This window comes from Ixodes scapularis, unplaced genomic scaffold (assembly GCF_016920785.2).
Source record: "Ixodes scapularis isolate PalLabHiFi unplaced genomic scaffold, ASM1692078v2 PGA_scaffold13__105_contigs__length_92229423, whole genome shotgun sequence".
Taxonomy (NCBI): domain Eukaryota; kingdom Metazoa; phylum Arthropoda; class Arachnida; order Ixodida; family Ixodidae; genus Ixodes; species Ixodes scapularis.
This window is the reverse complement of record NW_024609839.1, coordinates 62846907-62869495: the sequence shown is the minus strand read 5'-3', so window position 1 is coordinate 62869495 and position 22589 is coordinate 62846907. Positions and strand designations below refer to the sequence as shown.

The following is a 22589-nucleotide window of genomic DNA, read 5'->3' as shown; positions in this document are numbered from 1 at the left end:
AGAGTACTTCTTTGTGCGTGAAAGTGGAGGGCGTTTTTATTGCTTTTCTGTGGTTCGCCACATATTGACCAAACTGCGAGACTTGAGTCAAAGATGCCACGTAGGGACCAAAGAACCAGAAGGGAGACCTAAATCTGACGCTTGTTTGGCAATTTAATCACACATTTGCCACATGAAAACAGGACAATCAAAAGTGAAGCCTAAGCTTGGCACTTGTTTAGCGAATTAGGGCCAAGATACCCAGAGTCTTGAAGACATGTGTGACCCTACATTGAATTCTTCGGGCTTTTCAGGGCCCTAAATATCTAGACAAAAGTCACATTTTGGCCAAAATATTTCTTCTACCTGGAAAATTATTGTATAAAAATAACAGCGACTCACGTCAATGGAATCAAAGCAGGAGCCTCCATTCTGACAAGGTCTCGTTGCACAGTCGTGGTACCTGGCATGGCAGGTCTTACCACGGAATCCTTTCGCGCATTTACACGCGAAAGTGTTGACGCCGTCAATGCACGTTGCTCCGTTCTGACAAGGATCTGTAGTAGAAGGAAAACAAACCATTCTCACGCACGACGCTTCAGAGATGTTCTTGGGTGGCATAAATCTCGTGGCTAGCTGGCTCTGAACTTGTCCGGAAAAATTGGCACCTCTACGTGGCAATCTCCAATTTGTAACGGAGGTGTATTTCAATGCTGAATTTTGCGCTGTAAAATTCTGAAGCATAGCTTCCTTGCTGTGAAAAAATTCGCCAAACAATTTGGTCAGGGCCAGCGGTGAGCGTCGACACAAACACCAAGTAAGCTACGTATGTTACTTGTGACGCCATCTTCCTATGTGCAGCGAGTAGAGACGTGCACTCGGCAGAAAGCAGAGGACCTTATCATCTGTTTGCTGCGCTTATCGAGAGATGGCGCCACAACGAACAAACGTGGCTAACTTGGTCATCTGCATTGACGTTGACGCTGATCCTGGCACGCTTTCTTGTTTCATTTCTTGCAAAAAGAGAGCTGCGCACTGCAAATTCATCAAATAAAATGCACGACTGAAATACACCTTTCATGAAAATGTGAGATTATTACGTCAGAGCGCCTATTTATCCAGTCGATTTTAAACCAAGCGTCGGGATTTCTTACACCCGGTATATGAAGCGTTCACGTACTTGAGTCGCAGTCGTTGATATTCACTTCGCAGTTGGATCCGGTAAAGCCAGGAGGACATGAACAGGTGTAGTTGTTCAGCCCGTCGATGCATACACCTCCGTTCAAACACAAATCTTCGGCACAGTCGTCGATGTTGTTCTCGCAGTTCGGTCCCACCAGCCCTTCCGGACATGCACACGTGTACGTGCTTCCCAGGTCCACGCACGTCGATCCCTCGGCACATGGTTTCAGTAATTCGCAGGTCTTAACGTCTGTAAGAAAACACAAACTTCCATCCTCTTCGTATGGCGCCCCCTCGTAGCGATCACTGGCGCAAGTGTTAGCTGTAAAACACAAACTTCCATCCTCTTCGTATGGCGCCCCCTCGTGGCGATCACTGGCGCAAGTGTTAGCTGTAAAAGCTGGTTCGCACACTTGTGTTTGAGTGAGCTCTGGTGCTTTGCATCCCCTTGTTACACTGGCGCCATCTCTCTGGTAGCCCTGTAAACTTTAAATAGGCATATATTTTCTGTGCAATATTATGCGCATTATACTTTTAACGTGGCATTTAAATAATGGTGACCATATTATAAGTCACCATTTCTCATAGGCAGAGCTTAGATGATTTGATACCACGAACGCCACAAAACCTTCGGTCTAGTTATACGCAGATTCAGTGTCACCTCATACATCGCCAGTGCGCAAGTGTGTTTTCTCGTCATAGGCGAGGTTCACAAATATGGGAACCAGCATTAAGAATTATGGTTATAACTTGGCCATAGATTTCCTTGTGTTTATTTATGAGAGAAATCGGCGGACGTTTTTGGTTGTTTACCTATTTTTAAGATATCGGCGTACTTGGCAATCTGCTTCGCAAAGGCGCTAGAAACGGTAATTATCCCCCAAAAAAAACTCATGAAAAAGTAAGAATAGTTTAATAGCTGAGGGCTTCGACAAAATCTGTCCCAACTGGAGCAATATTTTCAAGGAATCGGTGCTTTTCGGTTTACCAATTTTGCATTTTGGGCGACGACACATTCTTGTCGGTGTTTTCCGGTTAAAACCGAAACTTCTTCGGCCTAGTTATAGCTATGCAGCGTACTTTTCGGTCTTAACCGAAAAACACCGATAAGTATTGACCGGCGATGGAAATGCGAAATCGGTTAAAACAGAAAAACACTGATTTTGAGAACATTTTGGATACAAGCAAATACTATTTTGGTCGGAAACCCCAATTCTAGGCGCTCATTCAGCGTGTTTCGTTACTAAGCATGAAGAAAACTGGTGGTCTCCATTCGGTGGGATCGCTGACCCTGGCGGACAGGGACCCTAGAAATGATTCAGTTGGTCACCAAGAATGGTCACAATGTCATTGTTCAATTCATGTCGGAGGACAGCAGGTTTCATCACTACACCTGCTATCATCATCAGAGCAAAGTTAATAAAGTAACTTGTCCCATAGCAATTCTTTGACACCGATCAGCACCGTTTTTAGCTGTAAAATAGTTTGCTGTTGGGCGAGTTGGTGGACGTTTGGTTACATGGTTTTACGGGAAAAAGACGGACACAAGAGAGAGAAACAAACACGAGCGCAACTTACAACTGTATTGAGGAAACCCTTAGGAAACATACAGATATATCGTCAGCTTCAATGCGTCCACGCATTGAAAGTGTCACTATCACACGCTCGTCCCAGAAACTTTTCAAGGAATCGTTTCTCAGCAATATACAAACTTATCGAGGTGAGCGATACCTCGATAAGTTTATATAATGCTGAGAAACCCTTCTTTGATAAGTTTCTGTGACGAGCGTGTGATAGTGACACGACGCATGCGTGGACGAATTGAAGTTGACGATATATCTGTATGTTTTCTAAAGGTTTCCTCAATACAGTTGTAAGTTGCGCTGGTGTTTGTTTCTCTCTCTTGTGTCCGTCGTTTTTGCGCAAAACCATGTATCCAACCGTTTTAAGCGTTCGAATGAAACAACTCGTCGAAATACTCTTTTGTTCGAGAAAAAATAAACACCAAAAAACATCCAACGATTTTTCTCACAAATATACAGCGGGAAATATACGGACAAGTTATCACTTCGAGTTTCTAGGAAGTACCTTACCAACGCAGTCCGATTTTGCTGTTGAGCCAACGGTGTGAGTGCTGAGGCCGTTTTCACATTTCATACATGACGTCTGGTTCCTCAGAGGCTGGTAGAATCCAACGGGGCAAGGTGCACATGGTTTGGTTCCAAATATCGAGTATGTTCCAGGGGAGCAGGCGTCTGCAGGGACATGTATCATTTCACTTATACTTGAAAACGAACGCTCTTAGTGTGGACCTGCAAGGAAGTCTTACCTTGACAGGAAGATGATTCTTTTGCTCCCCAAAATCCCGTGCTGAGACCAGCTGGACACTTCTTGCATGATGCCTGTCCCGAAATGTCCTGGTAGGACTCTGTATCACACGACATGCATGGCTCCTTTCCACTGGTTGAGAAGGTTCCTGGCTTGCAGAGTGCTGAAGGTAGGAGGGTAGCGGATAAAATATAAGTTAAGGTTTACGGGGGGGGGGGGGGGGGGTATTGTAGGTCTATCATCCATGCTAACGCTATCAAGCAGATATACCCAGTGATCGCTTTTATGAGATCGAGCTTATAGCGGCTCCTTGTAAACGTTTACTCATTAATTTTTGCCTTTGAGTTATTTGTTATGCAAATCTGTGACTCCTATCATTTGCCTTTGGACAGTATGAAAATTGGATATTTTGATCATTCTCACTATCCCACACAATTTACCGGGCTTTACTTGTAAGTTATTTAGTAATTGTTTGAATGTTTTGTCTGGCTTGTGAGACCGTGTAAAAATAGCTAACTTCATAAATACATAAGAAGGTTGTACAAACGATTTAAGGTATTGCATGAATACAGTATATCATCCACGTAAATACTGTATAACTACAAAATGGTGTGTGTTATTATAATTCTTATGAGATTTGAATTATGCCCACTCTTAGTAAATGTTTGCTAACTGCTTTTGTCTTTAAGTGTTACGTCTTCTGCTCATGTGTGGCAGGGTTGGAGAGAGACCTCTTATTTATTTAGAAGGTCAGAAATATGTACACGGAATCATACAATGGTTCCCATATACCATCACGATCATTTATATGATAATATTTTGAACTAACGTTGTGTCAGGATTCCATATAATTTAAATCCAAAGTGATACGTGTAGTAGATGACAGAGTACAAGACTAGCTTACTATGGCTGCTGAGAGGAGATCAACTAAAGAGTGATCATGTTCGATTCTTGCCTCTGCATTCTGACGGTGAGCTGGACTTCTCCGAAAGCGTTGTTTTGTTGTCGGGGCACGAAAGACAGGAACTTGCACCTTCCAGATCTGAATAGGTTCCGATCGGACAAGGCAGACACGTGGTCCCGTTGTGGTAGTATGTTCCCACCGGACAGTTGACTGTAACGAGAAACGTCCAATTTGTCCAATTTTTAGTTTCATACATCCGGATATCGGTGTTGGTTTGACGGTTCCAACAACCTAGGGTTCATCGTCAGCACCTTAAGATTTTTCAGCACATCCTGAATGGAAATAAGTTTTTTGCGTGAGCGACTAAAGGCTTAGAAGGATTAGGCTCTAGCCATTGGCTCTGCATCCTGTTCAGTGTATTCATTTTAATCGACATTGCTTTCGAAGAATGAAACATATCTAAATTCATTCGCATAGTTATTAAAGTTTTAAGAAACGCAGGATGTGGGCTTGTTATATTCACACTCTTTACTTCGTAATTCGTTCATTGGCTTTCTTATCGGCAAATTTCGCCATCTTGTTGTATGCTGACGATGCTGCCGATGAAGACATGCTCAGGATACGCCACGTCCAGCGTTTTTTTTTTGTGAATATAATTAGCTGGCCTTATTATAATTAACTACATGTTCTGCGGGGAAAGGCAATGAATGACTGCGTCTCCCCTGATATTAATGAAAAAGGTCCAAAAAAACAAGCGATCGACTACTTTAGTTAAACCACGCTCTAAAGCATTACAAACTCCTTCATTCACCTGTAATCCTTTGCAGTGCAGCTTAACCACAGTAGCAAACAACCAACTAGCCCAGCCCCAAGCACTGTTAAAATTGTGGACAATGGCATGAAATGGGCGAAGACATTCGCAGGTTGAAAAATATCACAAGAAGCTACAGGAGTTAATCCTGTACAATACCATCTAGAACAGTCACCCAGTCAGTGCTTTGAAGCCTTGACCGACTTGGGTTTTAACGGGAAATCGACTGTGAATAGAAGCCGTGGGCAGATAGTCTAATCAACTAGCTAACGATAGATTTACACCAACCCATTTACTAATTCTATTAGACTATTCCACGCTTTATTAACTTAAGTCATTTTCGGCGTGAGGAACCGGATTAGTAAGCTACAAGAGAGCAAGCCTTGTGCGAAACTGAGCACAACGAAATATAAAATTATTCTTCGACTCAGACCTTGTAAAAACCTGTCTGTCTTTTTTCATCGGTGCAGCTCGTTTATAAATAGAGAATATACCAAACCGCGTTAGAGATACAAAAACCTGTGTGGCAAACCTTTTAACGATGTTTTGTGTATACTCACCACAGAGCAGATTGTTCGATACTTGACCGTGGCTACACTCTGATTTGAGGACTTGCGTTGACTCAACTAGAACAGCGTCTGGCAGCGCTTCTACAACGCTGGCGTTCGCAGCCTCACTGGTGGCAGACTCTAGTGCCTGCCTCAGAGCCGTCGCCACGACTTCGCTTGGATGAACGAGGCTCGTGTTTTTGCAGTCCTGCAATTAATAGGATTTAATTAGAACGTCTTCTCTCTGTTTGGTTCTTACTTAAAGATTCACTCCCCAACTTTGAATTACCTGTTCGCTGACATTGTTCGTTCGAATTTGTTTGAATACGTTTCTATCAGATTCGGTAGATAAGACCCGCAATTTTCTGTGAAGCAGACACCCATCCCAAATTAGGTCATTGTCCTCTAATTATTAAGATCAATTATAATGAAAATTACGGCGTAAATTATATCTTATTTCGTATGTCCTGACTTTTTCTAAATATGCGCGCACCGAGACGGGTACAGGTACCTAATCTACACGAAGAGTGGGGAGAAAGCATAGATTTGGCAGGCATAAATCTCGCAATCGTAAATCTGAACTTTGTAAAGCGTAACAACTTGAAGCTAATTTAATATTTCAATCTGATTCCCAAAATATATTACTATGGTCGCAGAACGGAGGAGAACCGCAAGGAAGGTCTACCGGTCGTCCCGCCTCCGGCGCGAACTAACAGAACAAGAACGGCGTCTCGCGAGCTTCGAGCGTGCACACGCAGCCGAAGCACGACGGAAGGCAATAGGGGTGCAGATGTATCTTCCAGCGGAGCACGAGCTCAGTTCAAGATCTTATAATCGATTACAGCCCCTTGAGGCTTAAGAAATCCAAGACGTGGTTCATTATGTTAATTCACGGTTCTTGCTTCGTGATTGGCTCTTCGGCGTTCTTACTGCCTAATGCAGCAATCTCATTGGAGGAGGAGCGATAATGAGATGCAGGGGACAGGCCACGTTCTTCGTTGCTTAGGCTGTCAGAAACTGTGATAAGGCTTATAGATGTTACAACTGTCGCTTACTATTCACAGAAGTGTCAGGAAAACTAAATTCAACTGAAAGCTGCAGGCACAAACAAAACTATTGAACTCTTCTTAATATCATAGAAGTATGTACATACAAAAAATGCAACGAAAGTAAGTTACAAATGTCAAAAATTGGGAATAAACATAGAATGGGTGAATGTGAATCATCACTCGTTGCAAGAGATTCGAGAGTATTCGTAACACAAAAGAACGCAATAAACTTTTTTTTTGTACTAGAGAAAATATGAAAACCCACCTCGCATGCTTCAATCAGTTCTGTGACGTTCAAATCTTCTGGTAAGGGCACTGTAAACGATAACCTGAACGTACTTTCAAAGTCGTCGTTGTTGTCGTCATCCACAGCGTCTCTCTTTTGCAAGGCTCTGGACGCAGCGCTAGATCCACGCCGACCATGCTTCTTAACAGAGAGGTCACGTTTCTGGATTTTGGTCTTGTTTTTTGATTGACAGTCGATGTGAACGTTGTCAACGGTGCAGCCCTGATTGGGGTCGCACATCCCTACGACGTGCCCAACCTTCTTTTTAAACGCATCGAAAAACTTTTTCTTGAGCCGTTGCTTTTGTTCCTCGCTGACCTGACAGGAATTCGTAGCAAATTTGAAATCGACGGTGTAGTCGGTCTTCTTCGGTTTCTTCGGTACTGAAACGAAATCGATGAATGCAGGCGTTGCATGCCTCCTTGTAGAAATACCGCCGTAAGGTACAGTCTCCAACAACATGAAAAACTCATATGCCGTGACAGTTCATCGGGCGGTGCTAAGCAGGTCTTTTAAAAGAAAAGACACAGTGTTCATTTTCATCCCTATTCCAATCAGCCCTTTCTAACACGAACCCAACACGGCCACCTAAAACTGCCTCGTCGAATGGTTATTTGATAATGTCCAATTGTTCGAGAATGTACTTTCACGAACGGTTTCGTGGCATCCGAATAAAAATGTCCAGCCCAACTTAAGAGGCAATGTGCATTTCTTCCTTAAAGTTATATGATTACACCCCCATTAACTGCTCAGAAGACGGGCAGCTCGCTACCCGCGTTCTTGTAAGCCTATGGAATGTCGAATCAACTTCCAAATAATCAGCCAATTTTACGTCACTAATCTCTTTAAGATCGCCCAAGTTTCTGTCATTTGCAAAACTCTGGTGTCGCCGTCAACACCTTCTACATAACCCAGTGGTAGTACTGAGGTATCGGCGTAACCTAAAGAAGGCCAACGCGGGGCAGAGATTGGTCCCGAATGCTGCGTCAGCGTTTGGCTACGGCTAGTGTCTAATCGGTGAGAACCCGAGTCCCAGCCGAACGCTGGAGCCACACTCGGGACCAACCTCTGCCCCGCGTTGGCCTTCCTTTGGGCGACGCCGAAAACTAAGCACTACGACTTCGTTCTTAAGGGGTTATTGTTACAGTCGCTGACGGTAGGATTAGGGCCAAGCCAGGGTGGTGGCAAAAAAAAAAAAAAAAAAGCATCACTGTATAATATTGCAAATATTATGCAGTGATTTTCGATAGCAAGCCTGGCGCGCATGCGCGAAAGGGAAGCGCTGTCACCAATCTTCAGCCCGACCTGTGAAGTGCTGCTAAGTCAACGCTTATTTCAATAATGATTATTGATAGACCTGGCGGTCGTGCTGAGAACGTTCATAGCAAACCTTTCTACTGCTCGTTCTAGCGTTGCAGCCCTCATCGTTTATCGCGCATGACTTAGCACTCAACACCGGCACCTAGCAATATATTCACGACACTCCACAAAATGAATCCGCTACGTTCTCAGTTTAAAAAACGAAAACTAAATGCGTCCTAACGCTCATGATACTCTGCCTGTGCACATACATTCGTGTATGCACTTCAAGTTTGTTCACAAATTCGTGTTTGAGTGTGGCCGAGTGCGTTGCTACCGATTGTGACTGCTAACGAGCGAACACATGCCACACTGGCGCCATCGATGATGTAGTCCTGGAACACGTTCCAATCCGCGTATAACGAGACCGAACGTTTTGCAGTATTTACGAGATTAAATGTAGGCACTATCGAGGAAAACTTTTTGCTCATGACATCTTCTGAATAATTTGCAGTCCAAGGCAAAATAATGACGCTTAAAAAAAAAAAAAAAAAAAAAGATACGCTGAAACAAGAGAGTTTTAGGGCTCCACGATAGATGGCGCCAGTGGGTTTTCTCGTCGTTGTTGGCAACATTTGTCGATCTCAAAATACCGGCTTGGTGGCGCAAGTCCCCGCCCGATTCAAAGGGTTCATCCGTATCAACCATCCACCCTTCCATCGTCGTGAGCAGTTTCAAGCATGTTGCAACGCGTTCGGTCACGCACAAGAGCAAACGTGTGAACGGGCCTTCGCGCGAAATAAGTCGAAATGTGCATTTGAAGAAACGCCATTGATCAAATGGGAATGAGAATGACTTATTGTCGCTTGTAAAGTCCCGAATGAATTCCCATCTATTCTGCATGAATAAAAGGGAAGTAATGTGATGGGGGGAGATTTTTTGAAGGGTGGGCGTTCGTTCGAGATATTAGGTATTGAAACATTGGGTGACTCGAGCAGATCTTTTGCCATGAAACGATCCGCGAAAATCAGCGTCTGGACATACAAATCTCTCATTTTCAGCAAATGAGCTTTGAGGCGATGCATTTGAGCTGATGAAAACGTTAGGCATAGATACCGGTTCATAGTGAAATAAAAAGAGCACAAACTAAGAGCGACAGCCAAGCGCTTGTCTGTAGTACGTGTCCTCTCTTTTGTCCTGTTTTTTTTTTTTGTGCGCGTTTAATTTCATCATGACTCACGACCAGTCTTGTACACGTTACTAAAAAAAAGTAATCGATTACAATTACTATTACTCTTGGCTAAAAAGTATTCGATTAGATTACTTGATTACTCGACGGCAAAAGTAATTGGACATTACATAAGGAAGTGATCGTTGCTTTTCCGATTACTTTATTGTGTGAAGACACATCTTTAGCGCTCATAACAGTGAACTACTTCCTACCTACATTTCACATTTGCACAAGTATTCAAGAAAAACTGGCTCCCTCTTCGTGGTCGTTGCACGTTCACAATGCGGACACAGGCATAGAATTCGTTTGAAGACGTGTAATGGTTTGGGCGTTCGCCAGTGTGTGTGTGTGTGGGGGGGGGGGGGGGGGGGGGTTCTAGATGTTGTTAAGCTTGAGCAAGGGTTGTCGCTCAAAGTTTGCGTCGCTCATTTTATAATTCACATGTGGATGAGCTCGCATGTTATACAAAAGAGCAGCAGCTCCAGGATTTGAAACGGATCATGTGTAGTATCCATTAGCGAAAGTGATCGCCCCGACCACTTCTCAACCCGAAGCATTGCTTGTCACAAAGACCACGTAGGGGAAATGGGGAAATATTTCAACTGACTTTGTTATATTTTGCATCCGCTTTAGGCATTCTTCGGTTCTGGTTCTCCTACGGTCTGCGAGTAGGTACCCTAGGCAGGATTTTATTATTTTTTTATTTCTGTGTGTGTGTGCGTGAGGGGGCTAGTTTGAACGAAGGACTCACAAAGCTACATTCTGCTTCCTCAAACTTCGCCCTGAATGGCCTTTGTCACGCACTGTGGCTTCCCTGGGACTTTCCAGTGCCAATCCCAGTTCGAAAAAAAAAACAAAAAAAACGGGCATTTCACAGAAACTGTATATAGAAAGAGATTGACCTCGTTTCCTACAGCTCCGCAAAAATCTTTCTTTTTTTCCGTTCAAAAAAAAAAAAGCGAATTTTATTTTTGTCATTGCATAAAAAAAAGGCGTGTGCCCGGGGGGGGGGGGGGGGGGGGGGGGTCCCGTGGGCAGATTGTAACGGTTACAAGTGATTTTATTACTTCAAAAAGTAATCAGATTACTCTTGTGATTACTCCCCAATAAAAGTAATCAACTGATTACAAAATTACTCCTAAAAGTAATAGATTACAAGTAATATAGCCAATACATAACAAATAATGCTAACCGCATGCTCGGATTCCTAAAACGGAATTTTTCAACAGTTCTTGTGTCGCTAAAATTACTTCTCTACAAAACACTCGTTCGCTCAAAACTGGATTATGCCTCCTCCATCTGGGACCCCGGTACTGACGTACTAACCCTTGCAGTTGAAGCGGTCCAAAACCGTTCTGCTCGCTACATCCTCACTAATTATCACCGCATTGCTAGCGTAACATCAATGAAATTGGGCCTAAAACTGCCAACGCTTGCTTTGCGCAGAAAAATTTTTCGCTTATGCCTGTATCACAAGCTATACCATCATAACCCTTTACTACGTGAAAGGTTACTAACGCCTGCACCTTACATCTCATCACGTCTCGATCATCAACATAAAATGGACGTACCCTCGTGTAAAACTACATCTTTTTATAGTTCGTTCATACCTCGCACCACTCTTGACTGGAACCACCTTCCAGCCTCTGCGGTATCGATTTCCGATGGTGCGGCGTTTAAAAACTGTATTGCCAATATTTATATTCCAGAATTTGACTAACCTATTGTTATTTTTCTTGTTCTGTTTCATGTGCATATCTTAAATTTACTTTATATTATGTAACCCACTCCCCTCTGTAATGCCCTCGGGCCCTGAGGGAAAAATAAATGAAATGAAATGAAATTTGATTACTTGTAATGCGTACGGTACAAGTCTGCTCACGACCAGCTAGCCCAGCTTTCAACCCTGCCGTAAGGCATAGCGCCCTTCCTGTGAAAGATCGGTCCAACAAACCTGCCAGAGTCAACATGGACGCGTTAGCGAATGACCATGTTAGCGACGCTAACATGGTCATTCGCTAACGCGACAGCAGACGGCACATCGAGTCATCTGCTCGCTGCGTCTATCGAACGATGGTGCCACCCGTAACAAGCATCCCTAGCTTGGTCGTATGCGAAGCCGTCCGTTGTCGCTCCAGCCAAGATTGTTGGTTTCATTTTACAGCGAAGCTGTACATTACTCGCAGGTGGAATTTTTTTGTGCCCGCCTACAGAAAACCTACGCGCGCGCATTATGATTTATCATGTGGTTTTGACACTTGTTTCGAAGAGAAAACCACAAAAAAGTGTCAAAACCACGCGATAGACCATGAAGCGTCCGCGAACGATGATAAGACCGTAGCTCTTCCCGCATGCGTTTCTCCGTAAAGATTTGAGTTGCATAAGCTGCCGTGGGAACGGCAGCGTACGAAGTCTTTCTTATGTAGAAAAGTTTTGGTGCAGTGTATTTACTTTTCTTTTGTCAATCATTCAGTAGAGACACTTTTGCTGTGTACAAAGATAAACTGCCGCTTGCTTCCCATGCGACTTCCGGTCGCCCCGTATTTGCGAGCCTGTTCATCTTGCTTATGTCACCAGTGCTAAAAACCATGAATGCTCCACGGACAACAAAGTCGGAGATTTCACCAAGGCCTTCAGCTGTAAAATATGACATCTTTGGGGAGGCAAGTTGATTTACATGAATACTCGAGAAATTTCTACAGATCTGGCACTCGTTCGTTCTTTCGGCGTTCACCTGGAGAATTGGCGGTTAAACGTTTCATCTGCATTTCAAGCAGCGGCGTTACGGTGGCCTTTGTCCATTATTTTTATAAAGCGGAAGTTCTCTGGCATGTCAAAGACACAGCACCACCGGGTGACGTTTGCCTGGTGGTGCTGTGGACAAGGGTCTACAGTGCAGTGGACAATCATTGCAGGTGGTACGAGAGATCCATTGTCCAACCACCTTCAAAGCGTGGATTGAAGGCTTAATTATTCTGACAGAGAGGTCGCTATGCCTTAAGATTTGATAAGCTAAAATGCTCCAACTCAAAGCACATTCGAATCTAGTTTGAGCTTTCTAGGTGCGGGAGTAGACTTTCCTGGCTCGTTTTACGGAGTGAGATCTACTGGTCACTCTGTACTACAAACAACATTTTTTTAAGCGAAACAAAATTAATGAATAAAGCGCATACATTACCTGCGCAGTCCGGCCAGGGTAACTTAAGCTTCTTGTTCCTGGAGAATGCGCTCCATTCTCCTTTGTTTACCTTCTGCTTGCATCGGTACAGAGGCGCTGGCGGGGACACAAACTCGTATCCCTGGTCGCAGTAAACGCTGCAGAACTGGCGATCGGTCTTCGAGTCGCAGGTCACAAATCCGTTCTTGGGTGGTGGATAGTACGGGCAGGGATACGCTGAAATGCACATGCAAATATGATATAAATGGCTGACCGTTTGGCATTAAACATTCTTGCAGGCAATATTTGTTGATTTCATGTCGGCCATAAGATTATTATATCCTAAATTTTTGGTAGAGGGGTGTTTAATATCTTTTTTTAGAGGGAGGCATAGCGAATCATCATCATCTTCTCTTAATGAAATATTCGCGAAGGTCAGATTTTTTCCAAGCTTTATTTTGGGAACTTGTTTTATTTCGTGTTCTAATTTTAGGTCATATATATATGTTTTATTTATTAGGAGAATAGTTAAAATAATTTGTAATAACAACTTTTTTTCTAATAACATCCTTCTGTTATTGTTTACTTGTATGTTTCACACATCTCAAAGATTGAAGTGAAACCTAAGAATGACCTCAAGCTTGTGTACTAATAAAATTTTTCGTCAAAGGAGTTCGTGAAGGTGTCACAAAACTAATACAAAACTCATAAAAAAACCTATAGTGCAAGCAAATGTTTCATAGTTATATATATATATTGAAGAGCAGCTTTGGCCTTTTGAGAATTTCGCACAAATATATTCAAGCTTTGTTGGTTTTCTCGTAAATTCCTCCTTAAGTAACCTTTAAATTCTCATCTGAGGAGAGCGTGTGTGAGTAAATGCTTTCATTTATATTTCTAAAGTAGTTAGTAGTTAAAGGTAAAATGTTCCCGCAGCAATAATAGGGTTCTACACCACCGTAACTCTGCTTTCAACAATCTGCCTATGCAGTTAACTCCGTTGTGTGTGTGTGTGTGTGCAACGTAAACATAAAACTGTTTTCTTTTTTTTTTCTTTTTTTTTGTTATGCGGCCTGGAACCTGTCTCCGTCCTATGTAATTTACCACGTCTTCACGTTTGGTCTTGCGATTTCCGTCACAAATGTTTCATGTCGCCGCCGGTCGCCATTCCGGCGGTGCGACCACCGGAAGTGGATATGGCAGACGCCCGTCTTCACCGTAGCTCGCTTCGCCGCATCCCAGTTGATGAGAAGCGATGGCGGACACGAGATGGTACGTCGTGACAAACAGCGATTCCTGCCTCCGCTCGCCTTCTTATAGTTAGCGTTTCCAGGACCAGCAGGTGGGATCGCGACATCCAACGTCTTTACACACTGTCTCCTGTGACGTAATGTGTCGCCACTTCGGGACCACGGACGCTAGACACTGTTCCACTTTTTGTCCGACCGCCGCCGACGCACGGATCAGACAAAGTCAATGACGCAGCCCCAAGAGTGCATCGTCACGGCTTTCACCGCCTTTGCGTATCGGCTGCAGTCGGACTTAAACTGTATCGGAGTTCAAACACTTTAAGGTGTTTTCGTAGACCGCGTTTCCCCCTCCGCTAAGCCCTCCGCAACGAAGCAGCCGCTACTGCGCCGGCGCGCCGATGGCCTTTACTGTAGAGTTCCGGCTAGCGTAGCTGGCTGCGGAGAGCCGTTGCGGGACAGCGGAAACGATCTACGAAAACTCCCTATTAGTATTTGATGCGTCCCGACTCCCGGTGCAACGTGTTTTCACCTCGTCCTGTTTGTTATTTCTAGGGAAGCAATAAACGTCCCTCTCCCCCCCCCCCCCCCCCCCCCCCCCCCCCCAACCCCTCAGCTCCACGGCTTCCGTGATTATGCAGCAGCATTGCTGTTATTTACGTTTTATTTCTTTTTCTGAGTGGCGTCCGCTTTGACCCTGAGCGGCCCCAGCGGCTTCCCTGTCGAAGCACCTGAGAGGACGCGTCGCAGCCGATGAGAATTTATTCCTCAATTTGCTGCGTGGGCTTCACTCCATGGGACAGTGGAATTTGGGGGGGGGGGGGGGGGGGGGGGGGGGCCTGCCAATTTAGGTGCCGTATTCCGCGGCTCCAAAAGATGACAACGCCGGTACACTCCATGGGAATGTTAATGCTTTCGCATTCAAAACACCTCCTAGAACCTGTTACTCGGCGAAAAGATGTTAAATCACAGAGCACCTTTTGTTTTCAAACAAGCACAGGCTGTCGCACTAAAATAGCTGGCTTTGCGGCGTTAAAGCCGATGCGACGCGAAAGAGTACGTTAAGCTGCTGAAAACAGAGCTTGCAATGAACTGATATATATTTTTTGTGTTGTTGCAATATGGCATGCAGTCGGTTTTCCTCCATCGGCAGTGAGTGGCTGTTCTTGTGCTTTGTGGCGAAGAATACACCGTTTTATATATTTCGCTTCAGCTTCAGTCCACACGCAGACGGAGCTACTAGGTAATGGGACTAATTTAGCGGCGTCGAAAGCGCAACCGACTGGGCCTTTTTTCTGCTTATGATTGGTTCAGCGATCACAAAATCACATACAGAAACATGACCAACTCCATGACGGTGCGTTTTTTGACGCTGTCTGATTGTCTGTGACTGAACTACTGTCTGCGTCTGGACTTAATGTGAAACGAAGTATAGCCCCGATCATTCTTGCAAAAAAAAATGCTGAGTCACTAGACTTTGGAGGCATCTCCGGCGCCTCGTGTTCCGCATAAAAGAGATCTACTGAGCATGTTCAGAAAGCGTTCTCTATACTCCGCGACAACTTTTCTTGGCAATACAGTGGAAGGTACAGGCCCGCGTTCCCTCTCCCATTTTGAGTGTACGCAGGCTCTCTTTTTCTCCCCATTTCCGGGGAGAGGAGGAGAGCCCGCGCACACTCAAAATGGGAGAGGGGACGCGGGCCTGTACCTTCCACTGTATTGCCAATAAAAGTTGACGCGGAGTATAGTCCAGGAGGCAAAGATGATGGCGCACAGAATACAATGATCGAAATGGCATCCACGCAGCGCAGTACTTCGTAGCTGTTTTCAGGAAAGGTACCCACGTTTTACGACAACTCGGAAGCTGCAGTTGGCCACGTTGCCATCTAAGTCCGTTGCGTGGTAGGTCACGTCACTGGGAGGACCCCAAGTGAAAACGCTTCCCGGATCCCTGGTCGCTGTGATGTTCGGGGGACCTGCGTTGTCCTGGAGACGCATTATATAAAGGAATTAAATCTCTTGAAATCTAACAGGCATTAGACTTCAACTGACAGGTATGTCCCTTATCTCAAATTCTCAATACGTTGTAAAGAAATGTCCGTATAACGAATAGTTTTCCAAGGTCAGCATTGCAAAATGCTTTTTATGAATACTTTAGCAGGGATGACAGTTGACAAAAATGCACCACGCGGATTAGGAAGCACCGTAGAAACATCTCTCAAGTACTTAATTTCTTTAAAGAAACAGATGGAGAAAATATCGATTCTTTTTTTGCATTCCATGCGTTATCGCAGGGAAACACTCCCGATCGGCAATTTTCACAAAACGTTGGTGTCTTAGAAAACCAAACAGTAAGCACTAAACTTGCGAGTTCATCTGTTTAGTGCACTTCAGCATAATGTTAGTCAGGCCGTCGACTTGATTTTTCACTTCCTCTGTGCATCAGTCTCCTCATTGGTTAATATTTTGTGGAACCGAGTATCAGCCAGGGGCGGATCCAGAACACCGGATTTTTTTGTGGTTTTTTTTTTCGTTCTTTTTTTTTTTTGGGGGGGGGGGGGGGGGGTGGGCGGAAAATTTGTAAAGATACTATTCTCCCATTCTGTCGTCTGCACCGGGCGGTCCACCCACGCCGAATCGCCCTCCGAGAAGGGGAGAGGGGGGAGTCGACTTTGTTTGGGGGGGGGGGGGGGGGGGGGGAAGCGGCCGCCCCTGTCGCCCCCCCCCCCCTTGAACCCGCGACTGGTATCAGCGTGTACGTTCAGAACGGCCGTGGACATCGCTACCCTCCCCCGGCATCATTTCAGTCGTTTCGCCACCAAACTCTGGCCGAACAAGAAACATGATCAGACGAAGGTGATAGTTAAAACGTCCACAATTTAGGTTCGTAACCACGTCGTAGTTATCAAGGTGGCCCGTTACGACTGTATCACTGGTTTTGTACCACAAGGGATCCATTTATATCTCAAAACTAAGCGAAAACGAGATAACACACCAACACAGCCGAGAGCCCCGCTGAAACTGAAACCAAGCAAATTGAAGCCACCTTATGGCGCCGCGTGTGTCAGCGTGCCCTCTACACCGGTCAGGTAACTACGGAGATGAAAAGGTTTTTAGACCCTTTTATCGAAAAAGTCGGAAGCAGATTCTGTTGGTAATTTACGTCCCGGCGACGTTTAGGTTAAATGAGAAAAAACAAACAACTCCCCACCATGACACCGCTTCTTGCAACGTTAGTAAAATATTTTATGACCAGTTTCCCAGATGATTACCTAAAGGACCGTCAAACTTAAGATTTTTTGGAGATTTTTTTTTTTAATATTCCTGTAAGATCGCCAATTCACTTTTATGAGTCGAATTGCACTACATAAGGACGGCGCTAAATTCCCAGCTTCGTGAATTTTGTAGGACTCCATTCTCCCTGAAATTTTCACTTGAACAGGCTCGGAAAACCTGCCGAAACGGAGCGACCGGACGTTTGTGTGTGTGTGTGTGGGGGGGGGGGGGGGGGGGGAAGGGGGGAGGAGGCAAGAGACGGCTTGTGTTGTTTGCAAACAGTCATATGGTTTACGATAAAGAAAGAGGGACATGGAAAACAAACGAAAGCCTGTGTTGTCTGCTCGTCTTCCATGCCCCTCTTTCCTCATCGTTAATGAGAAACCAACACGCTCAGCCATCTACAGTAAAATGGTCCTTACGGATTCTACACAAGTATACTGTGTCGTCGTTCGCCGACGGCTTCTGTTCAGGAGAGAGTTTTAGTTGAACGTTTTTGCATATCGGATGTGGTACGATGGGGCCTAGCTCCGGTACGAACTGCGCACGTGCGAGTCTTCTGTGGTTGCGCATGCGCAGTTCGAACCGGAGGGCCCATCGTAACGTATCGGATGTGCAAAAACGGTTCCCTAAAACTCTCTAATGAAGAGTCCCGGCGTGACGCTCGGCTTAGTGATTGAGGCCCAATTGCTAAGTAGGAGCCGTCGTACTCTGATGTCGGTTCACGAAAAAGAAAGAGGCGATGTGTGATCATTCATGCCCAGCTGTTCTTAACTGCATATGATGCTTCTACCTAGCAGTCACGAACATTTTTTTTTTCTGATTCCAGAAGTTGTGCCAAAGTGAACAATGTTTGATAAAGTATAGTCCAGTGACCAAGTTTTTCTTGCGACCTACCTTGAATATTGGCTTTTCCCACGTGATGTTCTTTTGACTCCTTTCGCTGAATTCGATGATGTCATCGGGGCAAAATACAACGACTGGTGGCTGGTTATCTGTTGGGATAGTAATTTCAAGAATAAGGAGGCGCCAAGCATGTGATGAAGCTTGCGTTCAGCTATGGACATTCTCTGCATGTTCGATGTAATCTCACTTTAGTGCGTACATGATCACTGTAGACACGGTTAAATGAGTGACGTCGGTGATGATATGTTTTAGTGATTGAAACTGAGCAATAACTGCTATATACAACGCGCCTCGTATCTTACCTTAAGTATCAATATCATCTAGCTCTGGGTTGCTGCATAATCTGTTACCGCTGCCATTGCCACAATTGCGTGAACGGAGCGACTTATTTCTTTTTTTCTTGTATCACAGTGGTTTATGAGGAAACGTACCGGTGACAAAGACGGTGAAAGAGCAAGGTTCGGATGCGAGGCCTGCCCAGTCCTCGGCGATGTAGGTGACCACCGTCTCTCCAACTGCGAAGCGATGTGGTGGCTTTGTGACGCCCGGTGGATGCACCACCCGCACAGTCGCTCCGTCATCGTTGTCCTCGGCACTTGGTTCCAGCCACGTCACATTCGAGCAGTAGGGTGCGTTTGGGTCCGTCACAAATGGCTCATCGGCTGGACAGTCTTTCAGCACAGGTCTCTCAACGTCTGCGAAGGACACGAATATGTTTACTCTCTCCGTGTGCTGTGCTGACTGACTTCAACTAAAAACGTACTATACTTCGTCTCACTCTAAAATCGACTAAAGGTAAAAGCTACGGGCCACCAGACCCAATCACAAGACACTTAGAAATTGCGTGGTATTTCGCTTCGATGCACGTGTCGGTGCCTGCGTCTAGGATCACTAATGGGTATGGGCGGACAGTGGTTCGAATTAAACAGCACTGAGTGACTCGTCAATTTTACATCGTAAAGAAAGCCACGACATACAGACTTTTCGCAGTGTCGAAGCTATAGAAATGATGAAGCGCTTTTTGCTTGGGAGCATCATTCGTCCACCCCTAATCAATGTTAAGCCTGTCGTAGTTTAGCGTGTAACGTGATTGGACCTGGCGGCTCGTGGCTTTGGCCTTTAGTCCATCGTAGGACGAGACAAAGTATAGTACTGATTCAGACAAGCGAACGCGGCCTGCGATATATAGTGCAGGTTGTAATTCAATCAGTTTGATCACGCGATGGTGACTTTGTTACAGGATTAATAGACCGCCGCCAAATTGGTAGGTTGGAATGTTGGCAGCACACGAGCTGGTAGTGGTATTATGCGGTTACAAGTTAGAACTAGCCTTGATGAGTATAAGGGTTGAAATTCCTTGAATGCCAAGTTAGCACCAAATGTGCCGCGCACTATGCCGAAAGGATGTGTACTAAAATGATTAATATAGATTAGTGTTAGCACGCGACGAAAGCCGGATCAGAAGCACATTTATTTATTTATTTATTTATTTATTTATTTTATTTTTACCTACAGTTTGCCAATGGGGCATTATCATAGGGGGGGGTGATTTACACATTAACATGCACAATAGAAAATACACATCAATGATCTGCTACACCACCAAGGTACACTACGCGTAGCACACAAAATAAACAACCAAAACATTCATTAACATCACATCATCGAAACACTGAACACACACAAAAAAACATCAATTATCACCCCACTCTTCCGTATATAAACGCATGAAAAATAAAAAAAAAGTGAAAGCCGTTTACAACTCCCTGTAACGCCGAATTAGAGCGCAGCTCTTGAGGAGGAGGAGGAGGGAAGGGTACTGGGGGGGTCAAGTGACCTTGGGTGGGGGTCACGTGACCTAGGGGGGTCACGTGACCCCCACCCAAGGGGTCACGTGACCCCCCTAGGTCACGTGTCCCAAGGGTCATCGTCACGTGACCTAGGGGGGTCACGTGACGATGACGATGCCGATGACGTCATCAGTAACGATGACGATGCGGATACCGATGACGTCATCACTGATGATGACGATGCGGATGCCGGTGACGTCATCAGTGACGTCACTGATGACGTCATCAGCGATGATGATGATGACGGTGCGGATGCCGGTGACGTCATCAGTGATGATGACGATGACGATGCGGATGCCGGTGACGTCATCAGTGACGTCACTGATAACGTCATCAGCGATGATGACGATGACGATGCGGATGCCGGTGACGTCATCAGTGACGTCACTGATGATGTCATCAGCGATGATGACGATGACGATGCGGATGCCGGTGACGTCATCAGTGATGATGACGATGACGATGCGGATGAAGGTGACGTCATCAGTGATGATGACAATGACGATGCGGATGGCGGTGACGTCATCAGTGACGTCACTGATGACGTCATCAGCGATGATGACGATGACGATGCGGATGCCGGTGACGTCATCAGTGATGATGACGATGACGATGCGGATGCCGGTGACGTCATCAGTGATGATGACGATGACGATGCGGATGCCGCTGACGTTATCAATGACGTCACTGATGACGTCATCGGGGGTCACGTGACCCCGGGGGTCACGTGACTTGGGGTGTCACGTGACCTTGGGGGTCACGTGACCCTGGGGAAGGGGTCACGTGACCTTCATGTGACCTTGGGGAGTCACGTGACCCCCGATGACCCTTGGGGAGGGGTCACGCGACCTTAGGATGACCTTGGGGGTCAAGTGACCTTGGGATGACCTTGGTTACGCCGACGGCGACGGCGACGCCGCTCAAGCCGGGAACGGGCCCCTAAGAGCTGCGCTCTAAAATAAGCTACTTAGAAAACCATCATAGCACGCTTTCATGAAAATACTGCTTCAGACAGAGCACCTTCAAAGTTTTCAACGGGCGTGCTAACCGTGGCTTCAGGGAGTCTATTCCATCGATTAATTGTACGGGGAAAGAAGGATGATTTAAAATTGATGTACGGCATGTTATTTCGCGTATCTCTTGGAGTGGTCTAGTTTACGGGATGTAAGGGTAGGTGTATTTAAATATTTATTTTTAGCGATACCAACCCGACTTAAGAACAAACACAAGAGAGTCCCATGGCAGGTTCTTTTTAAATGCCGTAACGCATGCACTAAAATGATGACGGTTCGTGATAAAATGTTAAAATTAAGAATATTCAGCATACCTGCAATATAGCAGGGGTGCGTTCGATGCCGCATTGCATCTAACCAACATAAGCTAGCATATATAGCTTATAACAGAACTCACCAACAGAAGGCTCCGAACAAAGCGACGCGCAATATTATGACTGCCGCAGTAAGTGAAGTATACATAACAATGTTGCACGTCTGCAGCCATTGCCGTGCGCGTAGCTAACAAATAAAAACTCGGTATTCATTCACTACCTTGCTTGTGAGAAATAGCTGCGGGCTTCCGGGTTGATTAGAAAATGAATATAGCAACACCCGAAGTCAAGCATAAAGGTGAAACTCGACGGATCTTTGTTAGCTGCATTCCTATGGCGGTTAATGCTGAGTTCCTCAGTTCACTGTAACGAACACCAAGTAGTGTATTTGTTTATGCTTTCTGAGTGGGTGTCAATAAATAAAAAAACGTCCCAGTGCCCTTACCCGATGTGGCGGTGACCCAGTGTGTTGGCGCACCGCAGCTCGGTGTGCGTAAAGTGTAGATTCGCACTGCGGAACTCGGAAATGCTGGGTTCACCACCCATCCCCGCCCGTCTTTATTTGATGAACTTCGTACCGATCGACGCGTTGTCCTCTCTCACTACTACGTAATCGACGTTGAGGACTCCCGGTTAACAGACATACCGCACAAACTAAATTGCTCGCCTAAAGCATAAACAAGTGTTGTAGTACCTTAAAAGGCATACTGACCTTACGTTTTCTAAACAGAAACGTCAAATGTGGGTTTGTCTTACCTTTGCACGTTATAGATTGGTTCATGTTAGACCATGTTCCATTGGCCAGGCAGACGCGAGTGCCGTCCACAGCCACCTTTGTGTTTGCGTCCACCAGGAGAAACCCCTTAATGCAGGAGTATCTGTTAACATTAACATTTGTTTAACACACCATTAAGTCACAGAAATTCAATATTATGGTTTTATATTTTCCGATAAACTTACTGGCAAATCGACTCGAACGGAGAGCCGTTCTTGCACGATGATGGCCTCAGTTGCAGTTTCTTTCTACTCTTCAGCGGGGGACATGTTACAACTGTAAAGAAAACATGAGTCGCCGATAGTAGTGTTGCTTTTGATTCGCGCCAGACGGATAACCTAAGTTACGTTGGCGTTCAAACACGAGTAGCCGAAGTGTGCGTTGAAGTTGATTTGTCCAAGTAATAATACACGCCTCTGACAAATATACACAAA

At 45.2% G+C, this 22589-nt stretch overlaps 1 protein-coding gene across 1 annotated transcript in view; it reads right to left on the bottom strand.

Annotated features, from left to right (window-relative positions):
- Window positions 1-22589, bottom strand: part of LOC8035609 (sushi, von Willebrand factor type A, EGF and pentraxin domain-containing protein 1) — a 60156-nt gene that overhangs the window by 17264 nt on the left and 20303 nt on the right. The window contains exons 7-19 of the mRNA XM_040217691.3: window positions 22341-22431; window positions 22137-22258; window positions 18635-18898; window positions 18195-18292; window positions 15866-16007; window positions 12796-13011; window positions 7067-7470; window positions 5765-5960; window positions 4445-4603; window positions 3491-3652; window positions 3255-3416; window positions 1160-1411; window positions 382-536 (exon numbers count right to left, since the gene is read on the bottom strand). Coding sequence (XP_040073625.1) covers window positions 382-536; window positions 1160-1411; window positions 3255-3416; window positions 3491-3652; window positions 4445-4603; window positions 5765-5960; window positions 7067-7470; window positions 12796-13011; window positions 15866-16007; window positions 18195-18292; window positions 18635-18898; window positions 22137-22258; window positions 22341-22431 — 2423 coding nt within the window. The remainder of the gene's footprint in view (window positions 1-381; window positions 537-1159; window positions 1412-3254; window positions 3417-3490; window positions 3653-4444; window positions 4604-5764; window positions 5961-7066; window positions 7471-12795; window positions 13012-15865; window positions 16008-18194; window positions 18293-18634; window positions 18899-22136; window positions 22259-22340; window positions 22432-22589) is intronic.